The 22215-nt window shown below is 49.5% G+C and overlaps 2 protein-coding genes and 1 long non-coding RNA gene across 4 annotated transcripts in view; 1 reads left to right on the top strand and 2 right to left on the bottom strand.

Moving 5' to 3' along the window:
* Nucleotides 1–1036: 1036 nt before the first annotated feature.
* On the bottom strand, nucleotides 1037–4985 carry LOC144382870 (uncharacterized). Its single transcript, XR_013450395.1, has 2 exons — nucleotides 4858–4985; nucleotides 1037–1367 (listed from the first exon to the last, which is right to left on the bottom strand). It is a non-coding gene; the product is annotated as an uncharacterized LOC144382870 (long non-coding RNA).
* Nucleotides 4986–5740: 755 nt separating this feature from the next.
* RPP25 (ribonuclease P/MRP subunit p25) lies at nucleotides 5741–7247 on the bottom strand. Its single transcript, XM_036104844.2, has one exon. The coding sequence runs from the start codon at nucleotides 6991–6993 to the stop codon at nucleotides 6394–6396; it is 600 nt and encodes a 199-aa protein (XP_035960737.1). The 5' UTR covers nucleotides 6994–7247; the 3' UTR covers nucleotides 5741–6393.
* Nucleotides 7248–7720: 473 nt separating this feature from the next.
* The window catches only part of SCAMP5 (secretory carrier membrane protein 5), a 35884-nt gene continuing 21389 nt past the window's right edge, over nucleotides 7721–22215 (top strand). The window contains exon 1 of one of the 2 annotated variants that reach the window (XM_036104842.2): nucleotides 7721–7945. The gene's annotated coding sequence lies outside the window, so the exon portion shown is untranslated. Of the gene's footprint in view, nucleotides 7946–8768; nucleotides 8836–22215 lie in introns of those variants that run through there. The other variant, XM_036104843.2, reaches the window with a different exon arrangement.

The following is a 22215-nucleotide window of genomic DNA, read 5'->3' as shown; positions in this document are numbered from 1 at the left end:
TATCAAAAATCATATGAAGATCTAGGGGCGCCTGGGTGGCTCAGTCACTTAAAGCATCAGCCTTTGGCTCAGGTCATGATCCTGGGGTACTGGAATCCAGACCAGTGTTGGGCTCCCTGCTCAGTGGGGAGCCTTCTTCTCCCTTGGCCCCTCCCCCAGCTCGTCCTTTCTCTCTCTTTCTCTCTCTCTTAAATAAATAAATAAAATCTTTAAACAAAAAAAATCATGAGGATCTTTTTTTTTTTTAATTTTAAAAAGATTCTATTTATTTGACAGAACAGAAGCAGGCTCCCTGATGTGGGGCTCAATCCCAGCACCCTAGGATCATGACCTGAGTCAAAGGCAGACACTTAACAGACTGAGCCACCCAGGTGCCCCCATATGAGGATCTTACTAAAATACCGATTTCCGGGCGCCTGGGTGGCTCAGTTGGTTAAGCGACTGCCTCCGGCTCAGGTCATTCTTGGAGTCCCAGGATCGAGTTCCGCATCGGGCTCTGCTCAGAAGGGAGTCTTCTTCTCCCTCTGCCCTCCCCTCTCTTGTGCTCTCTCTCTCTCATTCTCTCTCAAATAAATAAAATCTTAAAAAAAAAAAAAAACCTATTTCCAGGTCCTTCTTAGGAGATTCTGATCCTGTTGGTTTGGAGGTCAGCTCAGGCAATCTGTATTTTTAACAAGTGTCCTAGGTTGATTCTGCTGATGAACCACGGTTGGGAAGCAAGATATTATATCCTTTATCCCACAGTAATCTGGCCCATTTTGCAGATGAAAAAGTTGAGGCTCAAAGAAGAATTAACTTGTCCCAAATCACAGCTTGACTTTCTCCAAAGCCTATATGTTCAATGTGACGCCAGGCATTATATTTGGTAGCACAGGCCTGCAGAGTAGGGAGCCTCTCACAATATAGGACTGGAAATTCTGGTAACAAGGACCTTGGCAAACACCCTACATTCCTCTTCCCTATTTCCACTGAACGTGGTGAGAATACGTATTGTATTTGATTCAAAGGTTGTTATACCAAAATACCACAGGCTGGGTGACTTAAAACAACAGAAATTTATTTTCTCACAGGTCTGGAAGTTTGAAATCCAAAATCAAGATACCGGCAGGACCATGTTCTCTCTGAAGGATCTAGGGAAGAATCTGTTCCATGCATTTTTCTTAGCTTCTATTGTTTGCTGGCAATCCTTGGCATTCCTTGGTTCGCAGCTGCGTAACTCCAATCTCTGTCTCCATCTTCCTGTGTTGTTCTTCTCTCTGTGTGTCTGTGTCTTCTCCTCTTTTTTAAGGACACCAGTCATACTAGGTTAAGGACCTACCCTACTTAGTATGACCTCTTCTTACATATTAATTACATCTGCAAAGATCCTGTTTCAAAATAAGGTCACATTCACAGGTACCAGAGTTAGGGCTTCAACATACCTTTTGGGGGGACACACTTCAACCCACAATATCTATCATAATCAATAGGTGTGACACAAAACCCGAATCCTCATGCTGGACATACAAATCCAATCACCATGGTGGTGCTTCCTTTCTAAAAGCAGGTAGAACCTAAGGGCCTAGATGGGAAGAGAAGCTTGGTGGACATAGGGGAAGATTTGGCCACCATCCTTGACAGTTAAGGACTTTGATGTGGCATCAGTTCATAAATCTGGCTCAACCAGACTTTATTCATTCAGTCAACAGCTCTGTGGGCTTCCTATGTGCCAAGAGCTGGGTGGGGAGCAAGGCAGGCAGGATCCATTCAATCACAGCTTCTGGTTTATTGGGGTGACTGACAACCAGAGGATCATACTAATGAGGGCACAATTACAAACTAAGATCTGTGCTCTAGGAAGAAACCTGGTGTCACCAAGGAGACCCTCCTGTGGCTATATTTTCTCCTTTCCTCCCTTCCTCCTTTCCCTTCTCTCCCTCCCTTGCTTTTATCAATTATCCTTCTCTTGGGAGACCTGGAGGTGTTGCAACATCTCAGTGAAATAGAGGGGACTAGAGCATCCCTAGCAGTGTGGGCATAGCAACAGCCCAAAGAGCAGGATTAATGGGGTAGAGGCTGGGAGATGGCGGGGTGAGGAGGTTCCTGTTAAGGGATAAGCGTGGGAGAGTGTCTTACTCAGGTTTTTCCCCTACTGTGCAGTGAACATGCCTGGCAGATTCATGGCCAATAGACAACAGCTCCTAAAGCTTTTACCAGTTTGAAATTGTGGACCTCTTCCCCTCCAAAGGCTTTATAGTTTGGCCCTTACATAGCATGTCCCCTGGGATGCCAAGAAAGCAGGCCAAGCCCTGGCCAGGTAGGGTTAATGCCGCAAGGAGAAGCCCCACTCTGATCTGGCTGTAATGGCAGTGAAATCCTACCTAGCCTGGGTAGCTCTCAAATCTGTCTCCATCTCCCTCCCTACTACCACAGTCCCATGGTCCCATTGATGAAGGATAGTTGGAAGACAGGTAGGCAGGGACAAGGCCCCCCACCCCCCCAAGAGGAAACCATCCTTGAAAGGATCTTACACCACCCTGGAAGGAGCCCTCCATCCTTGCCCATGTGATAGGTAGATGACAAAAACCTGATTGGATGACAGGTGCAGGGAGGGTTCATCAGATGAAAACAGCCCCCGCTAACAGGCCCGTAAAAACCCCTAGGCTTAGAAACTCTGGTGGCAACCCTCTCGGGTCCTGTCCCTCTTTGGGAGCTTTGTACTGTCTCTCAATAAAGCTGCTTTGCTGCCCACCACTCTGCCTGATCTACCTCTTTATTCTTCGAAGCGGCGTGACCAAGAACCACCGGCACCGAAGAAAAATAAATCCTGTAACACCATCTCTTACCTCCTTGTGTCCTCGGGGATCCCGTCAGGCCCCTTCCAATCCACTGCCCACTTACACAGGTGTCAGAGGGATCCTTTACAGATGCCAATCAGACTGGGGCACTCCCTGGCTCCCACTGGCCTCCCACTTACTTCAGGGAGGCTACCAGGACCTGGCTCCAACCTGGTACTCCAGCCCCACCTGCCTCTTGCCACGTATCCTTCAGATACTTGTGGCTGCAACACGAGGCACAGCATCACCTCTCTGTGCTCTGCCGGGAACTGCCTGTCCAGTCCTGTTCTGCTGGCTTCTGATCCTCGGGGAGCCACCTCCATCAGCACCTCTGGGAGCATTAAGTGCCCCTTCGCAGAGCTCCCACCTTCTCCCACTATCATTGCATTGTGTTGTAACTTTCTTTTCTTTCTTTCCACTAACTGGGACATCCTTGAGCAGGAACAATGTCTGATTCTACTGTGATCTCCCAGCCCCCACCACCCCGCCCCACCGTGTACCTAGACTAGGATCTGGCACAAAAACAATGAAGTCCCTTAAGGCCCCGCTGGAGATCCACTGCCCATCTGACCACGAGCTCCGGCCTTGGATTATATATACATTTATATTCCCAAATGGATTTTGATTGTGTGACCTGACAATTTTATGGGTGTGAGCCTTCACTGCCACCCCTAGCCTGCAAGTGCCCCAAGACAGGGCCCAGAAAGCTCCTGGATAGAGGTCACTATTGGAATGATGGGGTCTCACAGAGCAGCTTCGGCTCCCTCCCATTCTGCCCGTAGTCAGCGAGCCATCTCTGAGGTGCTCCTGTAACCACCCCCCCACCTCACTTATTCCAACACTTCTCAGGTTCCCACCTCAGTCTTGGCGGTGGGGGTGGATAGGGATATCGGTCACCTTCCTTTGGAGCCTGCTTCTGGGTCAGTAGGGCCAGAGGATCAGTAAGGCAGGGGTAGGGTGCTCATGGGTGCTGGGTTCCACTGGCACCACGAGCACCTATCAAAAGCCTGGGAACTCAACCTGCTGGGGTGGAGTGGGGGTGCAGAAAGGAAAGTGTCTCATAACCTGCCTTCTGGCATGGGAGGCGGAAGCTCAGCCCATCAGGGCAGGTTAATGCTCTGAAGGTGGGGAAACAAGCCCTTCTCCTCCCCATACTGCAGGATCAATTTCTAGGCAGGAAAGGGACTTAATCTGTTCCCTACCATCAAGAAAAGAAAGCCTCTGCAGCCTCCCCTGACAAGCTGCTGCTCGCATGTCCTGGTGACCGGGCAATCAGGACTTCAGATCCTGGTTCTGGAAAGTTGGCCCTTTTCCAGAACCAAGACCAGTCTTCTATAAGCATCTACCATGCAGGACCTCTTCTGAGTTTTATCATTTACTTCAGATGCACAAGCCCAGGACCAGCCCAGGGCACCTTAGCTGTCAGGATAGTGCATTTTTGGGGACCTGGGTGGCTCAGTCGTTAAGCTGATCCCGGAGTCCTGGGATCGAGCCCCGCATCGGGCTCCCTGCTTGGCGGGAAGCCTGCTTCTCCCTCTCCCACTCCCCCTGCTTGTGTTCCCTCCCTCGCTGTGTCTGTCAAATAAATAAAATCTTTTAAAAAGAAAAAAAAGGATAGTGCATTTTTGGGGCGCCTGGGTGGCTCAGTCGTTAAGCGTCTGCCTTCGGCTCAGGTCATGATCCCGGGGTCCTGGAATCGAGCCCCGCATCAGGCTCCCTGCTCAGCGGGAAGCCTGCTTCTCCCTCTCCCACTCCCCCTGCTTGTGTTCCCTCTCTCACTGTGTCTCTCTCTCTGTCAAATAAATAAAATCTTTTAAAAAAGGATAGTACATTTTTTCCAACCTTCTTGGACCACCCATGAGAGTTGGACAAGCACACATAAACCCTTTGGCCCTTCGTAGGGACTCATCAAGAACAAGAAATTGGGGAGGGCAAACAGTGCCAGAGTCTGGATGACAGGGCTCACTGATCCAAAGCTCAAGGGGTTATGGGTAGGGGAGAACTCCCTGAAGAGCCCCTCCTGTCAGCTGCCGAAACTCACCTCTTGTTGCTGGAAGGATTTATTTCAGGGTTCTGCCAGCAAAGTGACTTACATTCTTCCCCATCTCCTTTCAGAGGTGCTGTTGAGTTGCACGTGGTAGGGTGTGTTTCTGAGATCCTGGGGCTAGGTGCCCCCCTGCCTCTCCCCCCCCCCCCCGCACCCTTACCCGCTAGAGTCCTTCCAGCACACAGCACTCCTCCCCTACCCCCAGCCCCAGCTGACTTGGACAAAGAGGCTTATGAGGCTGTTATCTCTCAACAGACAGCTGTGCAGGGCTGGAGGCTGCAGCTTATCAGGGAGCCTGCAGTGATTCACAGCCCAAGTTCCAGCTTCTCTGCTGAATAGTAATTTCCAGCAGTGGATTTGTGCTCAATCTCTCTCCTCCCCCTCTCCCAAGGGTGTGCTGTCCTTTCTGAGAGAGAGCAGTGAAGGGGAGATCCTATGGATGGTGATGAGGGGTTTTGTGCCAGCTTTCTGGATACGGCTGTCAATTGGCAGGAGGCTGCAGGTTTAGGGAGCCCAGTGGGGTGTGCCTCCCTTGGCAGTGACCCCCAGGAGAGTTCACTGGTGCTCGCCTTCCTTCCCTCCCAGAAAAGCAATGTGCTCCTCCCTTTCCCTCAGTGGTAATGCACCAGGGGACAAAGGCCCTCTTCTGGCCACAAGCCCCTGAGGCTAGAGCCAGACAGGGAAGACTGGGAGAGGGAGAAGCCAGGGACTGGGCAATGTGCCTCTGGTTCCAGTTTGAAGCTGTCCAGTCTCTGTGCCTGACCCTGAAGATTCCAAAGGCCAAGGACTCCAGCCTGGAGGGTACTGAGACACTAGGGGGCAGGCCAAAGCAGTTTCCACATAGGTTAAGTGCTAAGGAAGAAACCTGGGGCCAGAGCCATTTTTGTGTGTTTTATTGGAAGCAGGACTCCAGCTCTGAGACTCAGGGGAGAAGGCAAAGAGAGTTCTGTCCTGGGTCTCTCCTTCTGGGTCCGTGGGGAAGGGGATTGTCCCTGCACCACAATCTCAGGATGCTCCTTAACAGCAGGGTAAGGAGAACTAGAAAGGAAGTGGTCTCCCGGGGTGAGGGGCAGAATAGAAGCCCCCCCCGCCCCAATTCAGACTCCCTTGCCTTCAAGCAGCCTGTTTCTCACCCCTTGCCCCCAGCCGCCAATGGTGGAGGTGATTCCAGGAGCTCTCCTCAGGTTACACACTCGGGGGTGGGGGGGGGCTCCCCTCAGGAATACTGGATGCCTTTAACCCTTGGGGGTCCTGAGCAAGGCTCAAGAGTCCTACTGCCAACCACTCCCTCCCTGAAGAAGGTTCCAGTATGGCTCAGAAAAGCTTAAGGTGGAGTTCTGCGTCTTCAGGCAACGCAAGTGGTGGAATGAAGCTTCCCTGGGGTCGCTCTCTTGTTGCCCTGGGGTCCATGCCAACCGTCTGAGGAGCTATGTCCAGAGCACCGAGGCGTGAAAGGCTGGAGATGTGTCTCAAGGTCGAGGCGCTGGGGGTGAGATCCAGAGCGTCTACGTGGCCCAGACCCACGAGCTCTCAGGCCATCCGCTCCTCTTCCGCAGCGCTTGGCTCAGGCTGTAACCGCTTCGCAGAGCCTTCTCCAGCCGCGGGTTCCCCTAGGCTCCTCTTGGACGTCGGTGCAGTTGGCTGGGACGAGGGTCCAGGATGGGAGTTCGGGGGCTGGTAACCGGGTTGGCACGGATCCAGTGCATCCTTGGAAAGTAGGATGGCGAGGCTGGGCACGTTCTTAAGTACACTGAGACTGGCGGCCGGCTCGCCAGGCTTCTGACCCGGTGTGGGCCCAGGCGGGAGGCTCTGCCACACCTCGCGCACGCTCCGGTAGCGCAGCCGCGTGACCTGATGCAGGCCAGCCAGGCGGCGCTTGAGGATCTCCGCGCACGTGACGGTCTTGGTGGTGGCCCGACCGCAGCCGCTGAAGACGATGGCGCGCGTGGCTGGCTGCGCCATGCTGGCGGTGGCGAAAGCCAGCAGGTTCCGGATCTTGCTGCCCTCTTTGACCCGCATGTGCACAGCGCCCGGCGCAAGGTCCGCGAAGGGGCTGGAGCCCGGGCCGCCCCCCTCGGCCCCACCCCCCACCGGCGCCTCCTCTGAGCGCACCTTACGGAAGTTCTCCATGCGCCGTCGTTGCCCGGACCGCGGGGACGCGGGCTTCGCATGGGGCCGCCTCAGCCCTGGGGCTGCATGGCCGCCGGTCGCGCCTGGCAAGGGCGGGCAGGGCTAAGGGTGAGGGAGCGGCGTGGACGCTGGCGGCCGGGCTGGGACGGCGCGATCCTCCGCTCCGACTTCACTCCAGTGGGCGCTGCTCTACGCAGCGCTCTCGGCGCCGGGTGCTCCGCGCCTTTAGCGGAGGCCCCGCCTGGGAGCCTGGGAGCCTGGGAGCCCCCGCCCCTTCCGCCAGGCTCCGCCCCTAACTCGGCTCGGCCCGCCGGCGTCCTAGCCTTGGCCGCCTCCAGGATCCAGTCCCGAGTCTAGCTACAGGCGCAAGGGAGCGGTGCGCACCGTGAGGTGTAATGGCAGCGCCAGGGGGTGACCTGCCGGGAGAAGTTCCCCTATAATCGCCATCTGCCCTCCCTGAGCCAACCCTCATAAACAGGCGACCTAAATAAAAACTGTGTTTGCGATGCAAAAGCCGCTTCAAGCCGGGTCCCCGAGCCCTTGAGCGTTCCAACAGAAGGCCGCCCCTTGTCCCCTCTCAAGGAGGGCTTTCCGAGAGGCCTGCTGGAGCCTCTTTCCCCCACTCCTCAGGGGAACCCTCCCACGCCCGAGCCGCTCTTCTCGCCTCAAGGACAGCCTGTGCACGGTCAGCAGAGTGCGGAGGCGCTGGCTGCCGCTGCGCTCCGCGCTGCCCTCGGACGACTACGTCGCGGCGTGGTCCTCGCAGGGCGGCGGGAGACTGAGGTCTCAGCTCGCCGCGCCTAACCGGAGCTGGAGGCTCCCGGACCCCCGTACACTCCTGGGCCAGGCTGTCCCTGAGGCGAATGCGAAGAGAACAAGGAGAACCCTTCCCAAGGGGAGTTAAGCTCCCTCCACCCATGGAGCGGCCACTATTAGAGCTGCATGCTTTAGGGTAAGCCAGGCACTGTCCCTTGGTAATGCGGATCCTCCTTCTTCCCAGGTGGAACTCGTTGTCAGTCAGCCTTGGCCCCCTGAGACCCAGTGGGGTCCTTTTTCAAAAAGGAGGCTGGATGAAGGCAGGTTCTGAGGGGGAGAAGGGAGGAAGGTGGTAAGTTGAAGCCTCGGGGGCGTTATGAAGCTACTGGGAACGCCACCGGACGGGGAGAGTGGCCTGGACATCCTGCCGGGAGAGGTGGACGGAGAGGGTGAGGCTGGGGTTGAAGGGCTGATGATGGGAGAGAAGTTAGAAGGAGCTGGACCCTCCCCAGAACTGCCCTAGGGCTTCGCCCTTCACCCTTCCACGCCCCTCGCGCAAGCGCAGGGTCAGACAGAGGGAGCGGTGCAGACCTGATCTGGGTGCGGGTGCCTAGCACCCGGCGGGGCGGGGTGGTGCAGGGAGAGCTGCAGCGCGCCCGAAACCTAAAGTGCCGGCGGCCTGACAGTGCCTGGGGGGAGCTGGGTCCCAGTCCTGAGACGGGGCTGCCGGGGTCCCCTCTCCCTTCTCACAGCTGTTGTCGCCTCCTGGGCATCTTGTTTGTCCTAGCTCTCGGCCCTTGCTGTTCAGAACCCCGGCTAACCCCATTACCGCCCCTTGGGGAATGGCAGGAGCTGGTGGACTTTGCGCCCCAACGTCTGAGTGACCGACTCCTTCCGGGATCTCCTGCCCGCGCGCTAGGCTCAGGGGCCCTCGGGGTCGTGTTCCGCTTGGAGCCGGGACTTCGGCTCTGCCCCAGCTCCCGCGGGCCCCACGAGGAACAGCCACAGTAGCGGAGGCACAGCAGCCTTGAGAGAACACAAAGACTGACTGCAGCGCGTGGCGGGGCGCAGGGAACCTCACATTCCGTAAGACCGGGGTAGTTGTGGGACTTAAAGGGCAGCAGTTTCGGCTAGGCCTGGGAAGAAGTCCTGGAGCGGGTGGGATCTACGTTAGAACGGGTTGGTTAGGGAAGAAGCGAGCTCTCCATCCGCAGGAGTATGCAAGCCTAGGCCGAACCTTCACTTGGAGGGGATATAGGCCGGATATGCAATTTGGTGGAAGGGGCCTGGGAGCTCCCGGTTTGCGTCCGGTTAGCCCGCGGCTGTTCTGCGGCCGCCTGGGTTGGCTCTCGAAGCCTCCCCCTCCCCCTTCTCCTACCTCCAGCTGTAGAACACTCGGATTCACTTCGCTCCCCAGGGAAGGGAGAGCGCGGAAAAGGCCCGCATTCCCTCCGGGCCCCCCTCCCCTTCCCCGCTCCCTCTGCAGCACTTAAAATGTAAATGTACATCGTGATTAGCCGCCGGGTCGCTAATTACCGCTGAAGCCATTCATTACCCTGTCAGCGCGCGTCCCAGCCTACCGGCTGTGCGCTCCAGCTGGGCAGTGGGGTAGAGGGAGGGCGGGAAGGTTCGAGGAGTGGGGGAACTGTGAGTAAGGATGAGGAGATTGGCCGGGAGGAAGCGGGGGCGGAAGAGGGGCTGGTGGGGGTGAAAAAACGGGTGGGCGGTGATGTACCGGGGCGAGGCAGGAAGGAGGGAGAAATGCGCAGGCAGCTAGGATTGGGGACGGAGCGAGGATACGCGCGGGGGAGGGGAGGGGCGAGGTGAGAGAGCAAACAGGGACAAGGAGGGGGGCGAGGAACCCTGGAGAAGGGGCGAACGCGGTTGGGAGGGGAGTAGAGGGCTCGACTCTGGGAAGGTGGGCAAGTACATTTGCGTCCGGGTGGCGCAGACCCCGCGACGGTTAGAAACGTGGAAAGACAGTCAAGGCTTTCTGTTAAAAGAGCTGGGTAGGACCACAAGTATTTTTTTTTTTTTTTAAGGCGCTTGGGTGGGGGGAGGATCTATTTCCATATGTGTGCGTTTGTAGATGTAAATGTATTTTTAAAATATCTTTAAGAAAAGAGCATACTGCATCTGTTACCTCTGAGGCAGCATCCAGTTTTTGTGAGCCTCTTTAAGAAAAGAACTACTGAATACAGAATTAAGCACAGAGCCTTGGAACAGCCTGTGTACATGAGGTACTGACCTTGGAGCCTGAGCTTCATTACCGCCTTTTCGCTTCTATGTGACCTTGGGCAATTTACTTAGTTTCTATGCCTTGGTTTTCTCAGCTGTGAAATGGGGCTGACATAGGAACCGATCTCTTAAACTGGTTGTGAGACACATAGCAGTCTTAGAAACTTGGCTGGTAGATTCTCAGGAAATGTTGGCTAATATTTTTCACATATTATTGGAGATTAAAATACATTTTAAAAGATTTTGAAGGGAGGTGAGGGGGAAAGAAAGCTGGTGAAAGGAAAGGAAAATGGGCAAAGCCTTGGCAAGAGCAGTTTTCCTGATATGTTAGGGACTAGTCAGTGGCAGCTTAGACTCCTTTCACTCTCAGAGGAGGTGGTAGGGTGGCTAGGCTGGAGCCCAAGCCTATCCAATGCAGCACCAGTCCCTCAAATGACGTGAGCTGCCTATTAAAAGTATGAGTTGATTTTGGGGGAGAGCAGGGGTTCCTACAGTGGGGAAGATATATTGGTTATCTATTGCTGCATAAAAAATTATCCCCAAAACTCAGCAGGTTGAAACAAAAAATTCATATCTTACAGTTTCTGAGGGCTACAGACCCAAGAGCAGCTTATAAGGGTGGTTCTAGCTCAGGGCCTTTCCTGAGGGTGCAGCCAAGATGTCGGCTGGGTCTGGCGGATCTGCTCCCCTTCTTACTCACGTGTTGGTTAGAGGCCTCAGTTCCTTATCACATTGGATGTTTCCATAGATGTGTTCATGACATAACAGTGGGCTTCCCCCAGAGCAAGTGATGAGAAAGAGAGAAAGAGAAAACGAGCAGGAAGCCACAATACATTTTGTAGTCCAACTTCCTCTGAAAAGGAATTAGGTTCTACTTCTTGAAGGGAGCAGTGTCAAAAAATTTGTAGATATTTCAAAACCACAGCAGAAGGGGAGTATTTGGGAGGCAAATTTAGGAGGAGAGGCAATCAGGAATCAACATATTGAAGCAAATATGTGGAAAGACCTTGAATCAGGAAAGCCAAATTTATTTCCTGGCATACGGAAAGCACTTAACAAATGTTTTGTTGTTGTTGTTTTTTAAGATTATTTATTTATTTGAGAGAGAGCACGCATGCTAGGGTGTGAGGTGGGGGGGGGAGTGGGGCAGAGACAGAGAATCCCTAAGCAGACTCCTCCCTGAGCACAGGGCCCAAAGCAGGGCTCCATCTCAAGATCATGAGATCATGACCTGAGCTAGAACCAAGAGTCAGACGCTTAACCCACTGAGCCACCCAGAAGCGCCAATAAATATTTGCTAAACAGGGGCGCCTGGGTGGCTCAGTCGTTAAGCGTCTGCCTTGGGCTCAGGTCATGATCCCAGGGTCCTGGGATCAAGCCCCGCATCGGGCTCCCTGCTCAGCGGGAAGCCTGCTTCTCCCTCTCCCACTCCCCCTGCTTGTGTTCCTGCTCTCACTATCTCTCTCTCTATCAAATAAATAAAATCTTTAAAAAAAAAAAAAAAAGAAAAAATATTTGCTAAACAGCTGCATGAATGACAATTATTCTAAGATTGTTTTCAAGTCCTTGGTCATTGAGCATAAGTGCAGTCACTGATTTACAGGGCTTTCTTGAAGGCTGAGTAGGACTATAGCTATCAGAGCTCCTTGTAAATTTAACACTGCTAGGCAATGAAGCTTGGTGGGGGAACTTGGCATGGGAGAGAGCAAGAGCTCAGCCATGGAGGAGTCCCTGCCCAGGCCTGACATCTCTTCTCGCAGACTGAGTCCCAGGCCCTAGGGAGGTGCTCTGATTCTAGCTCCCCATCTCTGTCCCCACCAGCCCAGCCTCCTCACCATGTCTCACTTCCAGTTACTGCTTTTGCCCATGAGCCAGCCAGGACAGGACCCACGAGTCCTAACACCAGCCGAGCTTCTGCCTTGAGGCTGCTCCTTCTCCTGTGCTGGCTCTGGCCCCAGAGATGGAAAACAGGGGTTTGCAGTGTAGACCCAGTGAGCCAGCAACCTTGCATGAAATTCAATTGCTTTCCTACCATCAGTCCAAGTCACCTGAGTCCCAAGAGGAAGAGGAGAGGGGGTATGTGGGGCCTAGAATGAGTGAGGAGACAGAACTGTAAGAGGGGAAGGAGAAGCAAAAAGCCATCAGAGCTCCTTCTCCATCTCCACAAGAAATGGGTGTTGCCACAACCCCCCATCTTCCTGCCACAATCCAGAGACAAGTGTAGTAAAAAGCTACTCACCTGGGCAAAGTTAGAGTTCCCAGGAGAGTTCTGGTCCCCAAGAGACTTTCCAAGAGCCTGCTGTGATGCCTGAAATTCCCTATTGCTTCTACTTTTGGATCAGCTTTGCACTCAGAAGATAAGATTATACTTCTAAGTCTAAGGTGGGAATTGACCTAAAACCAAAGAAACAGGATGTTTGAGAACCTTGGGGTGGGAGGAAGGTATAGAGCTGATAAGGTGAGGGAATAGTTATCAATTATAGCTGACATTTACTTACCACTTACTATGTGCCAAGCATTGCACTCACCATGTACTAACTCATTTCATACAAACACTATTTAATAGCTGCCACTCATTTCATAAGTAAGGTAGAGCCAGATCCAAAGTCAGAGAGCCTGGCTTCAGCATCTGTTCTTTTTTTTTTTCTTTTTTTCTTTAAGTGAGAGAGAGGAGCGCACATGTGCAAGCCTGTGGGGTGCAGAGGGAGAGAGAGAATCTTAAGCAGTCTTCATGCAGGGCTCAATCTCACAACCCTGAGATCATGACGTAAGCTGAATCAAGAGTTGGATGCTCAACCACCTGAGCCACCCAGGTGCCCCCCAAATCTGTTCTTAATCCTGGCACTAGCCCCCGCTAGAGGAGGAAAGGGCAGCAGGGTGAAAGGCATCAGCTATAGGCCTCTCTAGTTATCTGGAACAAAGGTCCTGGGACTCCAGGGTAGAGTTCTGCCCTGCCAGTGCTTGCCTGGGATGGGGGGCACCAGGGCTGCTCTTCCTTCTCCAGCTCTGACCTGGGGCAGAGTGCTTAGTTTATGCCTTCCCGGAATTAAAACTATCCTTCAGAGGTGCACTGAGTTTTTTGACAAGTTATAAAATGCTTGCCCATCCAACACCCAGAAGCAGCTAGTGGGGTGGTTAAGAATATGGACTCGAGCCCATGGCCTGAGTTTGCATCCTAGCTCTGCCACTTGCTAGCTGTGCCCTTGGTCAAGCTTTGGAACTTCTCTGTGTCTCAGTTTCCTCTCCTGTTAAATGGAAATGGTGATGTAAGTGCTTAACTCCTGGAATAGTCTCAGGTTATCCCTCCAATACTGCCGTGGGATCATCACTCCCACTTTTCAGAGACAAGCTTGCCCTTGCCCATTCAGCTACTGAGCAATAAAGCTTGTGGGCAAACAGAAGGTGGGGTAAAAAAAAAAAAAAATAGGCAGAACAGAATGTTAACCTCCATGAGGCCACCAGAGCTGTTGGGCCCCAGCTGTTTGTTGACAGGCAGGAATGCAGGCCCAGTGGTTTTATTTTGCTTGTGTGTGATTTAACACTTTTGGCTTTGTTTCGGTGGGGAGTGGCTGTATCAGCTTTTCTAAATGTTACATATATAGAGAGCCTTTCTCCCATCACGTCCTGTTGGAGTCAGGCTCATGAAGAGCTGTGTCATTTTGTTGCTGTAGAGAGCCACGTAGGGTCTGGAGCACTGGGAAGAAGCCAGGAAACAGTTCTCTCTTCCCCGGATCACCTCTCTTCCTGGCAATTGCCCCTTCCCTACCTCTCTATGGTGGTGAGACTAGAAACAGGTCTTTTTACATAACACCCCTGTCACCCCATCCCGCATCCTACCAGTCCAGAACAGAGCCCCCATATCAAGCTGGATGAATTGGAGCTCCTTCCAGTTCAGGTTGCTACTTGGTCAATTCCTCTTTATGGCCATGAGAATTCCCGGTTACCACCAGGTAATTAATTATGTCTTTCCTTCTTTTGAGGAAAAGATGAAGTTAACCAAGTGTGCCTGCCATCTATTGTTCTGAAGTAAGTCACAAGGTACCCTGTACATACTGTCCCAGAAGATAAATTGTATATATTTCAAGATAAATTGTATATATTTCAACAAGGGAAAGAACATGTTTTGTTTGCAGAATTTCTGGGAGGACTCTCTCTGCCTAGAAATTATGTGTATTTGCTGATTAATGATCTTCTTGGTGAATCTTCCTTGGAAAAGGTAATAGAATTATGAGTGGATGTCACGAGCCCCCATCATTCCTGCCTCCAGGAGAAGTCATGGAGAGAGGCAGATCTCTGAAGTAGTTACCTTTTTTTTTTTTTTTTAAGATTTATTTATTTGACACAGAGAGAGAGCACACAAGCAGGGGGAGCGGCAGGCAGAGGGAGAAGTGGGCTCCCTGCTGAGCAAGGAGCCTGATGCGGGGCTTGATCCCAGGACCCTGGGATCATGACCTGAGTTGAAGGCAGACGCCCAACTGACTGAGCCATCCAGGCGCCCCAGTAGTTGTCTTTTGTGCCCACATATCTTCATTGTGGGTTGGGGGTGCACACCTTTCAGATTCTGCCCTGAAGTCCAGCTGTTTTCAAGAAAACATGCTAAAACATTTCATGGTTTTGCATGACAGTTTCATGTTTTAAAATGTTAACCTGTTTCAGGTCCCTACTGCTGGGTAACAAATCACCTTAAAACCTCATGGCTGGGAGCGCCTGGGTGGCTCAGTCGATTAAGTGTCTGCCTTCAGCTCAGGTAATGATCCTGGGGTCCTGGGATCGAGCCCCACATCGGGCTCTCTGCTCGGCAGGGAGCCTGCTTCTCTTCCTGCTCCCCATGCTTGTACTCTCTCTCTGTCAAATAAATAAAATCTCTAAAAACAACAACAACAACAAAAACACATCATGGCTACAAATAATAGTTTATTATTTCCAATGCCTCTGTAGTTTGGCTGGACTCTGCTGGGCAGTTCTTCCATACCACACGGTGTTGGCTGGGTGCACTCCTTTGCATTCAGCTGGGAGCTTGACTAGGGCAGGAACACTCAAGGTGGCTTCACTTACATGTCTGGTGCCTGAGCTGGGCTGGTTGGAACGGCTAGTGCTGCTGGCTGCGCTTTTTTCCACAAGCTTATTTCTTGAGTGGCTTGATCCCCAAAAGATGAAAATGGGGGCTGCGATGCCTCAGAAGGCTTAGGCCTTTAAGTCACACATTATTACTTCCCCTGCATCTTGTTGGTCAAACCAAGATAAATATCCAGCCTAGATTCTAGTAGGAGGGAAATAAGCTGCTCCTCTTGGTAGAAGGTCTGACCTGTCTATATAGGCATGGGAGTCTTTATAGAGTTGGCAACCATTCTATGGACAGTCTACCACAACAACCAAGTCATGCTTTAAAACACACATATCTGCAGGTGGCTCAGGGTTGCAGTTTCTACTTGAAACTTTTAAGGAATTCACCTGGAAATCCTTTATGACCAGGAGCTTTTTTATGGCAGGAGGAAGGGGTGGGGCATAGCCAGGGAAGGAGACCTTGGGTTTTCTCTTGTGTTTATGTGGTCTCTGTTCATTGGAGAAGAATGTCAAGAACTAGGCACTGCCCCTGACAGACTATTATCACTTCCTTTTTTTTTTTTTTTAAGATTTTATTTATTTATTTGACAGAGAGAGAGAGAGAGCACAAGCATGGGGAGCAGGAGAGGTAGAAGCAGGCTCCCCAGTGAGCAGGGAGCCTGATGCGGGGCTCGATCAACCCCAGGGCTCTGAGATCATGACCTGAGCCGAAGGCAGACGCTTAACCATCTGAGCCAGCCAGGCGCTCCTTATTACTTCCTTTGTATTAACCTGCTTTTGGGACTGCTTCCATCCATCAGCCTGAACCCCAAAGCTGCCCAGTCATAACCTGGAGGGAAGAAGGCCGAGCGATTGCTGAGATCTTTTTTGATGCCGTGGTGGGATCACCACCTTTGACTTTAGCCTAATAAATCATTGCAGGATTTTAATCAGGCCTATATTGATTAGATTAGTACTTTGGAAAGGTCACATAGAATGCCAAGAGGCCTCTGTTCTTGTTACCAATTGCCGCATAAGAAATTATTCAAAATTCAGTAATGTAAAACAATCATTTGTTATGCTTACAGATTCTGTGGGTTCGGAATTTAAGCAGGGCATCTCGAGGATGGCTTGTCTCTTTTTCCATGAGACAAGCTGGAGAACTTGAAGGCTGGGGACTGGAACAATCTGAAAGTTTATTCACTTGCTTGTCTATTGGTTCTTGCTGGCTGTCAGCTGAAAGCCTCAGATCTCCACGTGGCCCTCTCCATGTGGTCTTTCTGCTTGGATTAGTTTGGGCATCCTCACAGCATGGTGACTGGATTCCAGGGTGAGCACCCAATGACAGAGAGAGAACCAGGCATAAACCAGATTATGCTTTATGACCTAGCCTTGGGTGTCACACAGTGTCACTTCCGCCACATTCTGTTTATCAAGGAAGTCACTAAGCCCTTGCCCAAGTTCAAGGGGAAAGGAAGTACACTTTACTTCTTGATGGGGAATGGCAACATTCTGGGAGAGCATGTGGGGCTAGAAATATTGCTGTGACTATTTTTGGAGAATATAACCTGCTGCAGCCTCAAAGAGGGGCATGGATTCAGTGAAATTAACACTATCCCTTGAAAGTATACACAGAATATGAGCACTCCTCCCTCCTCTGGTCTCATCTCCCACTCTCCTCAGTGCTTCCATTCAAGCCTCACCAGCTTCCTTGCTTTTCCTCAAACACGGTGAACATACCTGTGCCTCCTTCGGCCTGGAAGGCGCATCCCCCCGGCTCTGTCTCATAGTCTTCAGGCTCTGCTCAAATGTCACCTTTTCCAAGAGGCCTCCCTGACCACCCTAAAATAACACTCCTCCTCCTTCAATCTCTGTTCCCTTTTCTGGTTTTATTTTTCTTCATGGCAGTTATTATCACCTGACATAACCATATTTGTTTATTGTTTACTACCTGTCTCTTCCCATTAGAATGTAGGCTCCGTGAGGGCAGGGACTTTGTTCTATTCCCAGCTGCATCTCCAGCACCCAAGAACAGTGTCTGATACTCAGTGCACAGTATTTGTTGAATGAATGAATGATGGGCTTCTTTGAGTGTGAAAAGTCAGCATCCCACTCCCAGGACATAGTCTAGAACAGTGAGTGGTTCTTAAAGTGGGATTCAGGGATCTTTGGAGGTCCCTAAGATCCTTTCTTGGTGGGGGTGGGGGCTGTGAGGTCAAAATTGTTTTTATAACAATAGTAAGACATTATTTGCCTTTTTCATTCTTATTATTTCATGAAGGTACAGTGGAATTTTCCAAGGGTTTCATGATATGTGTTATTGCAACAAAGTAAATGCAGAAGTGGGCACCTGGGTGGCTCAGTTGGTTGAGTCCGACTCTTGATTTTGGTTCAGGTCATGATCTCAAGGTTGTGAGATAGAGCCCTTGTTGGGCTCAGCACTGGATGTGGAGCCTGATTGAGATTCTCTGTCTCCCTTTGCCTCTGTCCCACCCCCCCCACCAAAATTAAAAAATAAATTCAGAAGCAGATACGGGACTTCAGCTGTCTTCTATTAATCCAGATATTAAAGAGATCTGCAAAATTGTAAAGCAATGTCACATTTCTCACTACGTTTTTTGTGTGTTTGTTTTGGAAAATGTAATTATTTTAAATAAAGATTTTTTTTTTTTACGTTACCATGTAATGAGTTTATGTTTATTATTATTATTATTATTATTATTATTATTATTATTATTATTATTTAGAGAGAGTGCATGAGCACGGTGGAGAGGGGCAGAGGGAGAGGGAGGGAGAGAGAAGCAGACTCCCCACTGAGCGTGGAGCCCCACATGGGGCTCGATCTAACGACCCTGAGATCATGACCTGAGCTGAAATCAAGAGTCAGTCGCTTAACCAGCTGAGCCACCCAGGTGCTCCTATTATTGTTATTTTAAATGAAATTATAGAGAAATATTTTAATTTATAATATAGTAAATATTGGTAAATAACTCATGTTTACAAAGTTCTATGGTGTTATGAATAATTTTTAAAAATGTGAAATCATTTTCAGACTAAAATGTTTAAGAGAGTAGAAAGTGGAGGCTAAACTATTCTTCATGCTATGGAATTGGGGATTTTGGAGCTGATCATCAGCAGTTCCAGAGAGAGGTGAGGGTTGGGAAGAGGCGAAGGACCTGGACCCAGGGAAGAGTTGAAGTTTGCAAAGGAGCCAAGCGTTACAGTGGCCCATGCACCCTTGGAGGACAATGCCAGGGCAATAAGTCTCTGAGTTTGGTGATAACCAAAAATGTTCTAGGGACATTCATGTATGATATTTTTTGTTGTTGTTAAAGATTTTATTTATTTATTTATTCATTCATTCATTCATTGGGAAACAAAGTACAAGTGGGGGGAGGGACAGAGGGAGAGGGAGAGATCTGATCTCAAACAGACTGTACACTGAGCATGGAGCCCAACGCAGGGCTGGAACTCACGACCATGAGATCATGACCTGAGCCGAAATCAAGAGTCAGCTTAACCGACTGAGCCACCCAGGTGCCCTGGGATAGACATGTATGATAATAACTACTTATTGTTTTAATTGGCCCAAAAAGATTTAATTTTTTTGGAGGAATATGCATAACCAAGTTTTTATTCTCATAGTAAGTTGCATATAAAAACAAAAGAATAAAACAGCCAGATCCTTGAAATCAAAAGTGAAAAGCATAATACTAGTGCTAGAAGCAGCTCATACTGGCCCATGAGAGCCAATTATTAAATTTTTCATTTTGTAGTCTGGTTGTTAAACTACAACCATTATTAAAAATTTAATTATATCAGCTTATAATTAAGTATGCTGCATTAAAAGAAAAGTAATAAATAGTCAACTCATCATTCAAAACTCATCACGTTCTAATAACTTTATGGCATTTTACTATTCATGCTCTTGAATTAATTTAGGCTTCTTGTATCTGTGTGGTGGTAATACTATGTAAGTGTGTGCTGTGGGACAGCTTTGCCCAATGCAGCATTCAGTAACATCATATTGGTAGCTTGAAATCAGCCATGGTGGAAGTACTTACATCACAGAAATTTGCAAACATTACAGATACAGAGCTTGATTTATTGTTATTTATTTTTTAATTATCTATGCTCATTCATCAATTGTAACTGTCGGCTATGCAGGCAAGAGTAAAGGAAAAACTGATGAAAGCATTCTTTGAGAATCAATTGGCTATATGGAATTGACAATAAACTGTATTGTATATTTTATTATGTATACGTTGTGTGTTACACATCCTTTATATCAGTAAAACTCCTAATAAACATATATATGTACATTTTTTCCCGAAGAGCCAGTTGTTAAACATTTACCAAACACACTACTCAACCAAGGTCCCTTGTCCCTGAGACTGGCAGTGGGGTGATGGTGTGTAACACAGATGTGGGTCTGCTCCTTCACCCCGGCCCTGAACTCAGTCTGATGGGGAGACAGATACCTAGTTAACAACATAGCACAGGGTGGTGGGAAAGGAAGGCACCGAGGCATCTAGTCCAGGGAGGTATCCAGAGGATCTGAGACTCATGTGGGCACTCAGAGGATGAGTAGGAATCAGCTAGCCAAAGGAACACCATGAGCAATGCCCAGCTGTTGACAGGAATGATAGGGACAGAGGATGGGAAGTTGAGGGACCCAGGGCGTGCTATGCCTGCAGTGAGTGGGAGCAGGTTTGGATGGACACTTCTGTTCTACCTCAACAAGTAGTAACCAGTGGGTGTTGCATGTTCGGAGCTGCTGGCTAGGCTATGAGAGGTGGTGGTGATGAATATGAGCTGTGTAGGCAATGGGCTACACAGCAGCGCCCAGCACTTCTAGCTGCCAGCAGAACAACCTAGCTGGTGGAAAATTAGCTCTTGCAAATATTAGCCATGGCAGGCGTGGCTGCCCCCAAGTGGTCTGCTGGAGGCACTGCTGATAGAAGGGAAGCACTGTGGATGGCCATTGACAGGGCTTGTTACACAGGCGAGAGGTTGGGGTTGGGAACCATACTTGTTTCCTAGACTCAAGCTGTTCCAGTGATCCCGATCTTTTAAAGCTAACAATACTGAGTTATAATTTACAAACAATAGAGGACAGAGATCTGAAGTTTTCAGTTTAATAAGTTTTGATAGGGCGCCTGGGTGGCTCAGTTGGTTAAGCGACTGCCTTCGGCTCAGGTCACCATCCTGGAGTCCCGGGATCGAGTCCCGCATCGGGCTCCCTGCTTGGCAGGGTGTCTGCTTCTCCCTCTGACCCTCCCCCCTCTCATGCTCTCTGTCTTTCATTCTCTCTCTCTCTCAAATAAATAAATAAAATAAAATAAAAATAAGTTTTGATAATTTTATATAACTTGTAACTACCACCCAAAACAAGATCTAGAATATTTCTATCACCTCAGAAATTTTTCTTCTGTCCCCTTTTAGTAAGTCTACCCACCCGCCTGCCAAACCCCCAATTAGCAACCCCTATACTCGTTTGTATCACATTAATTTTCCTGTTGTTAAACTTCATATAAGTGGAATCATATAGTATGGTTTTGTTTTTGTTTGGTCTGGTTTATTTTGCTTAATATAATGTATTTTAGATTCATCTATATTGTTGCATGTATTCATTGCTCATTCATTTTTCTCCTTGAGTCATATTATATTGTATGAATATATAATAATTTGTTTATCCATTCTCTTGTTGATGGCTGTTTCCAGTTTTTAGCTACTATGAATGAAGTTGCAACAAATTTGCTCTTTTGTGAACCTATGTTTTTATTTCTCTTGGGTTTATACCTTGCTAGGTCAAACAGTAACTCTTATGTTTAACTTTTTGAAGAACTGCCAAACTATTTTCCAAAGTGGCTACACTATTTTACAATCCTATCAGCAGTGTATGAGGGTTTCAATTTCTCCACGTCCCTGTCAATACTTAGTATCTGTCTTTTTGATTATAAACATTCTAGTGGATATGTAATGGTGTTTCATTGTGGGTTTGATTTGCATTTCTCTGATGACTAATGATGGTGAGCATGTTTTCATGTGCTTATCAGGCATCTATATATCTTCTTAGGAGACTTTTTCCTTCTTTCCTTTTCTTTTCTTTTCCCCTTCCTTCCTTCCTTCCTTCCTTCCTTCCAAGTAAGCTCTGTGCCCAATGTGGGGCTTTGACTCACGACTCTAAGATCAAGGGTCGTATGTTCTACCGACTGAGCCAGCCAGGCGCCCCTTGTTTGGAGGAATTTCTATTCAGATCCTTTGCCCATTTTATTTATTTATTTATTTAGCTTTTTTTTTTTTTTAATTTAAATTATGCTTAGTTAACATACACAGCAATATTGGGTTCTGGAGTAGAATTCAGTGATTCAAATATTGGCTTTTAAAAAAAATTATTAATACGGAGTCAACTGCTTCCTTATTGGAGATCTCTAGTCAAAGGTGAGCTCAAATTTGAGGTGGGTGCTCCAGGTAAGGCCCCTTTGTCCCTAGACCATGCCTCTACTCTTGAGGATGTTCCCAAGAGAGGTGTGTGCCTGAGAATCTTTGGTCCTAATTCTTTGCTCCTTCCTCTAACCACACCTTTTGCCAGGTAACGTGGCTAAATGCAGATGCAGGACCCTGCCCTTTGATTTGGGGCTCAGACATGGTACTTGTTTTGGCCCAGGGGCGTGTGGGCAGAAGCCGACCTCTTCCTACTGTGCCACTTCCAAGCCTAGGTTGTAAGGTGGCTTGGGTGTTTTGCTTGCCCTCTTGTGCCCCTGCTGTCATCATGAAAAGAACACACCTGGCTAGCCAACTGGTCAAAGGCAGATGAGAGACACTGCAAACAGTGTAGAACAGACCCATACCTGACCTTCAGCCTGGAGCTGCCCATCTATGCCCGTCATAGCTCAGCTGAACCAGGCCAGGATCCCTTTGCCCATTTTTTTTTTAAATTTGTTTTTTAAGATTTTATTTATTTGACAGAGCACAAGCAGAGGGAGAGAGAGGGAGAAGCAGGCTCCCTGCTGAGCAAGGAGCCCGATGTGGGACTCGATCCCAGGACCCTGGGATCATGACCCGGGCCGAAGGCAGCTGCTTAACCGACTGAGCCACCCAGGCGTCCCCCCCCTTTGCCCATTTTAAAAGTGAGTTATTCTTCATTGTATTATTGAGTTTTGTGAATTCTTCATATATTCT

The sequence above is a fragment of the Halichoerus grypus genome, chromosome 8 (assembly GCF_964656455.1).
Source record: "Halichoerus grypus chromosome 8, mHalGry1.hap1.1, whole genome shotgun sequence".
Classification (NCBI taxonomy): domain Eukaryota; kingdom Metazoa; phylum Chordata; class Mammalia; order Carnivora; family Phocidae; genus Halichoerus; species Halichoerus grypus.
The sequence above is the reverse complement of the archived record's forward strand: the minus strand, read 5'-3'. Positions and strand labels throughout refer to the sequence as shown.